The sequence below is a fragment of the Callospermophilus lateralis genome, chromosome 14 (assembly GCF_048772815.1).
Source record: "Callospermophilus lateralis isolate mCalLat2 chromosome 14, mCalLat2.hap1, whole genome shotgun sequence".
Taxonomy (NCBI): Eukaryota; Metazoa; Chordata; class Mammalia; order Rodentia; family Sciuridae; genus Callospermophilus; species Callospermophilus lateralis.
Genome location: NC_135318.1, coordinates 18451533 through 18457532, shown reverse-complemented (window position 1 = coordinate 18457532; position 6000 = coordinate 18451533). Strand labels below are relative to the sequence as shown.

General features: G+C 58.0%; 1 protein-coding gene across 2 annotated transcripts in view; it reads left to right on the top strand.

Annotated features, from left to right (window-relative positions):
- Nucleotides 1–424: 424 nt before the first annotated feature.
- Adcy3 (adenylate cyclase 3) overlaps nt 425–6000 on the top strand; it is an 85482-nt gene continuing 79906 nt past the window's right edge. Inside the window, exons 1-2 of one of the 2 annotated variants that reach the window (XM_076833775.2) lie at nt 425–762; nt 1214–2085. In XM_076833775.2, coding sequence (XP_076689890.1) covers nt 1411–2085 — 675 coding nt within the window. In that variant the 5' untranslated portion in view covers nt 425–762; nt 1214–1410. The remainder of the gene's footprint in view (nt 763–1213; nt 2086–6000) is intronic. The other variant, XM_076833773.2, reaches the window with a different exon arrangement.

The window sequence follows — 6000 nt, the reverse complement described above, 5'->3', positions numbered from 1 at the left end:
GCAGTCGGAGCGTGGGGACCCCCCGGGCCCTCCCACCTCGCCCTCGCCGCGGCCGGGGCTGACACCAGCGCCTCCCCCGCCCTCGAGCTCCGCGACGCGCTCGCCGAGGGGGCGGTGACTGGGGGAGGGAGGGGCCGCCGCCGCCCCCGCCTGCCTCGCGGGGCCCGGAGCGCGCGTGGCCCGGAGCCGCCGGCGCCGCGCGGGGACTCACTGTGCAGCGCGCCGCGCCCGGACTCGGCGGACCGCTCGGCGCGAGGGCGGGTGAGAGGATGCTGGCGGACTTCCCCGGCCTCGGCCCGCTCTCCCGCCGGCGAGGGCCCCGCGCGCGCACCTAGCCGCCGCCGCGACCACCGCGCGCTCCGGAGGGAGGGGGTCCGGGCGCCGCGCGCGCCGCCGCCCGCGCCCGCTGCCGCGGCCCCGACCCCGGCCCCCGAGCCGCAGCCCCGGGGGCGGGCGCGCTTGGCCGGCGCCCCCGGATTTTCCAGCGCCCGTCGCCGCCGCCTCCTTCCTCCTGCGGCCGGGCGCCGGTGGATGCTGAGGGGCAGCCCTGCGCCTCTCCCGGCGGAATCCGGGGCCTGACGGCATTGGAGCAGCGCTCCGGCCGGGCGGGGGGCCGTGGCGCTGGAGGGGCGGCGAGGCTTGGCGGGGAGCCGCCGCTGGGAGAGCTGAGCCTTTCGGCCCCTACCCGCGGTTCGCGTGACCCGGTCCCGCAGCCAGCGCGGGGACCGTCCCGGGGCACGCGGCTCCGGAGTTCCCGCACAGGTAAGTGCAGGGCCCGGGCCAGGCTTCCGCCAGGCAGACAGCGCGCCGGGGTTGGGAAGGGGCCGGTAGGAGAGAGAAGCCAGTCTCCAAGGGCTGGATGGAAAAAGGAAGTAAACAGAAGGAAGATGCAGGAATCCCCAGGATGGCTCTGACTTCTTCCTGGCACGTTTTATTTTCCGCTCCTAAGGACGGGGCCTGGAGGGAATTTAGGCGAGGAAGTCAGGGAACGAGAGAGATGACACAGAGATGAGGGTGTGAGAGATGGAGAGGTGGCTAGGCCCCTCCATAAACCAGAGAAAGGAAACCGGGTGTCTGGTGCCGACAGGACTGGGTATGTGTTGCAGCGGGGAAGGGCCTGGTGTTGGAGGATCTTCAGCAAAGATCCTTTTGTGAGGGGTGGGGTAGGTCATGGGGAAGGAGAGGTGCTCCTACTTAGCACTGTCCTTTTAAGTTCCAGATGATCAGTGCCACCTGTGCCCTGGAATTCCATTCTGTGTTCCTGCCCCAGGTGGCCACCCTTCAGCCCCAGCCAGGAAGAGGCTGTCAGCCCTCTCCAGGTCTGAGAAAGCCCTGGTAGGCGGCCTGTTTGGGAGCTTCCTCTGTTCCAGTCCACTTCTCCAGGGCCAGTAGAAACAGACACCAGCCAGGATGCCGAGGAATCAGGGCTTCTCTGAGCCTGAGTATTCGGCTGAGTACTCTGCAGAATACTCTGTCAGCCTGCCCTCTGACCCTGATCGTGGGGTGGGCCGGACCCATGAGATCTCCGTCAGGAACTCGGGCTCCTGCCTGTGCCTGCCTCGATTCATGCGACTGACCTTTGTACCGGAATCCTTGGAGAACCTCTACCAGACTTACTTCAAAAGGCAGCGCCATGAGACCCTGTTGGTGCTGGTGGTCTTCGCAGCCCTCTTTGACTGCTACGTGGTGGTCATGTGTGCTGTGGTCTTCTCCAGTGACAAGCTGGCTCCCCTCGTTGTGGCTGGGATCGGGCTGGTGTTGGACATTATCCTCTTCGTGCTCTGCAAAAAGGGGCTGCTCCCTGACCGAGTTACCCGAAAGGTGGTACCCTACGTGCTGTGGCTGCTGATAACAGCCCAGATCTTCGCCTACTTGGGCCTGAACTTCGCCCGTGCCCATGCAGCCAGTGACACAGTGGGCTGGCAGGCGTTCTTTGTCTTCTCCTTCTTCATCACACTGCCCCTCAGCCTCAGCCCCATCGTGATCATCTCTGTGATCTCCTGTGTTGTGCACACGCTTGTCCTGGGAGTCACTGTGGCCCAGCAGCAGCAGGATGAGCTTCAGGGAATGCAGCTGCTGAGGGAGGTGAGTCCTGCCTTCTTCCCCACCCTGCACCTTCCCTTGCCATCAGCTCTCAGCCCAGGTGGGATCTGTGTTGTAGTGATGGGGATTGATTTCTTTGCCCTTGAGTCAAAAATGCATTCTGGCAGCCAGTGTAGGAAGACCACTTCTCTCTGTCTCCACCCTTGGCTTCACACCTCCCTGTCAACTGGTGTTTGCCCCTAGGGAAAGGAGCATGTCAGGACATTTGCCTCCAGGGCCACTTCACCATCTGTGTCCACCCTGACTGGATGACAGGAAGGCTCTCATGGGCCTGATCTCAAGGCAGCATTATTCTGGCTGTTCCCTGTCAGTGTCCCCGGCCAGGAGAATCTCTTGCAAGGAATTCTTATCCCAGGCCATCACTTCCTAGCTCCAGCTTGTGACTTGACTTGTGTGGGCTTAGTGCTCCTCTGTCAAATGGGGATATTGTCTGCTCTGCCTGCAGAACATGGCTGTTGTCAGGATCAAAGGAACGTGGGTGAGAGCTCATTAGGATATGTGAAGAGCTGCAGAGAGGGGAGATGTGATTATAATACATCCTGCTTCTGCTTGGGGTGCCATGAGCAGTTAGGTGATGAGGGAAATGGAGGTCTCCCCACAGAAGGAATGGTGTGGGAACACGTCTGGGGACTGCTACTGGCCACCACATCCTGGAGTCTGCTAATCCTGGTAGATGGTTTCTGCTGGAAGGGGTGGAATTTTGGCCTCAGCTCAACTAATATATTGTGCTCACTAAATGCTAGGACCCAAGCCAGGCTCCGAGGGGTTGCAGAAGTCAGGGACAGGATTCTGGCCTTCTCAGTTTAGAATCTGGTAATTCACTCGGGGACTCCATCCCTGGAGCGTAGAGTCAACAAATACCACAGTTTTACATCCTACCTTCTACTTCTTTATTACGTGAGCTCAGAGCTGGAAAGCGACCTTCTCAAGACCACCCGGCTAGTTATGGCAGTCATCTGGCTGGAGTGCCCATTTCTTGCATCTGCTTCCGGTGCCATTCCTGCCTCTATCTTACCCCAGCCATTACTCTTCTCTCCCTGTGATGGGGACTGAGTCTGCAGGGGCCCTATAGAACCTTTGGTGGTTGATGAAAAGACTAGTTGGGGCTAGTCCATTGCCTCCCACTGGTTAGAGAAAACACGGCTTTTGCTCAGCTTTAACTTTTTCCTAGCGCTTGGACCAACGTGCTTCTTGTTTTCCTTTCTGGCTCAGGCAGTGACCTCACTGAAGCTTCGAGCCTCTGCAGTCTGCCATGCCAGCATGTCCCTTTGCTTTTCTCCCGGTGTCCTGCTCTTCTCATGTGAGCGCCTGCCATTGCTGTCATGGCTTCCAGAGTTGGTGACTTTTGCCTGTGTCTCTGCCTGTGGAGGGCTCTGTGGGAAAAATGGCCACAGTCGTTCCTACTGGGAATTGGTCAGAGGCAGATGGGCAGGTGGGCTTTGCAGCATTTGGGGTCTGGGAACAAGTTCTGAACCATTACTTCAGTGTTATCCCCTGAGTCATCTCGAGGTCTGCAAAGTTTTGAGATAGGGCCCCTCTCTCTGTGCCCCTATCAAGCTGTCAGAGATTCTGGGTTTTAGCAGACACGAGGGACAGTAGTTAGTGTCCCTGGTGTGGGGGGCAGCATACCGGTGACTAGAGGACAGGCCAGAGTAGTGTCTGGCCTGCCAGCCTCGTTGCTGAATGACAGAAAGGCTCCCCCCTGCTCGCCTCAGGTTCTCTGGTCTGTAGAGAGGGTCTGATTCCTACTTTCGCTCAGTTCTGTGGAGGGTGGGGCTGAGATGGTGTCAACTTGAAGAGGTGACCTGCTGGGCAGACCTGAAACTCCTGCTGACCTGAGCCTCAGTGGCCCTGGTGTGTGCGAGTGGACTGTGGACAGTGGCTACTGTGAGCGGTCTCAGGGTGAACAGACATGGCATTTCACAGCTTTGCCAATTTCCCCTTTCATGCTTCGCCTTCTGATTTGTTCTAGAAATGGTCAGAGGATGTTCATGCGGGAGAGGGCCTGGGAGAGCATTTAGTTCAAACCCCCCATTTTGCAGAGGAGGAAATGGAGATGGACAATCATTGGTGACAGAAACTAGATTCGAGCCCAGGTGCGCTGACTCCCAGCCCAAGGCTCCTGCACGGTTGGAGGAACATTTGTGTGTGTTCCACGGGTTTTTTTTTTTTCCTGTGGGGCCAAGAGCAGGAGCCTTGCCTCCCTTCTTCCTCCTCCTGTGGACAGGGACTGTTACTTTGCTGTCACCCTCCAGATCTCAGTAGAAGGCACAGCTCATAGGCATCCCTGGTCTCTCTTCACTGGCCAGAAGAGAGGACCTGTTTGGGCCCTGCCTTAACGGCCTTAACTGGCCCCAAGTCCTTTTTACCCTTTTGCTTTGAGGAGGGCTGGAATGGCCTTTTAAGCCAGTGTCACTCTGGGCCTCTTCTCAGGTCAGCAGGGAACTTACTTGGAGCCCCCTGAAGCTTTCAGGAAGAATAGCTGTGGGCCTTGATCCGGACAAGGCACACCAAAGGGCAGGCCACTGGCCCCTGCTGGGTTACTGCCTGGAGAAGTAGGAACTTTCCCTTGGGCACTGAAAAGAAATAAAACCCCCCAAATTGAGAAACAAAGAGAAAAATAAGTAAACCAAGAATAAAAATATTAGGAGCTGGGGGTGTAGCTCGGTTGTTTTATGTATGCTTGGCATGTACAGGCCCTGAGTTCAATCCCTAGCACCACACACACACACACAAAAATATGAGCGTCCCAGGGGAGCATGACCTCGACATGAAGCCGTGCTGGAGCTTGGCTTTGGGGATGGAGGGGTTAGGGAAAGGGGCTCCCAAGGTCCAGTTGGGAGCCTGAGATAGGTGGCTGGAGGCCTGGCTTATAGTGGGCCATGTTCCAGAAGTTTCTGAGTCACTCATTTGGGACCAATATGACTTTTTAAAAGGTGCCTGGGTTCCCAGGCTCACCCACCAAAGTCTTCCTTAACTCATGGCTTCCCTTCTGGGTACTGTGGACAAGCAGAGGGCAGTGTTGCTGTGGGGAGGGACACCTGGGACCTACCCTTATCCAGGGAGTAGAGGGAACCTGGTTTGCCTCCGGGCATAGGGCTTCTTGGAGGACAAGAGGGCCAGGGGCCTTAGAGCTAGGTGGCCAGGCCTCCCAACTCAGAGGAACTGTCTCATACCCCAGTTCCGCCCCATCTTTCCTCTCTCTCCCACCCGTGTGTTTTCCCTTTTCGTTCTCTCCCCCCTCATCTGTTGGCTCTGGCAGGGACTCCCTCCTGAGTTGTGCTGGATGGACTCATTTTCACAGTTAACACCTGGGTTCTGGGCTTTTGTGAGTTTTGTGGTTTGGGTGCTGCCCCCACCAGCAGCACCAAGAAAACATTTCCAGTGTCAAAAGTCTTCCTTTTGACCCTCACACCCCCAGTCTAGACCTACTCGGTTCCATGGGAAGGACAGAAGGTATACACACAAGGCTCAGGGTGGCCTGATGCCCATCCTGAGCTCTTCTTCGGAAGCCAGCAGGGGTTCCAAAGAGAGGAGCAGGTAGAGGCTGGGGTGTGAGGTTGGTGGGGCTGGGGCTTCACCCATTGGCTAAGGATGAGTACTACTGAGCAGAGTCCGGGCTTTGCAGCCTGCAAGGTTTTCAGACAGGGTCAGCCGTCTGACAAGTCAGGCGTGGTGAGGAGGGCTGAAGAGTCAGGAGGAGCCTCAGCTGGCAGGCTTTCCCAAGGTCCCTCCCCTGGCCTGGTCCCTGCATCAGCACCTCTTATAGCAGTTTGCCCTTCACCACCCTAAACTGGCCCTGGGATGAAGTGAAGAAGCAAGAGGTGTCAGGAGCAGGGCCAGGAACTGTAGCCGTGGGTCAGGATGAAGGGCAGAGGTGGGGCAGAAAACATGCCA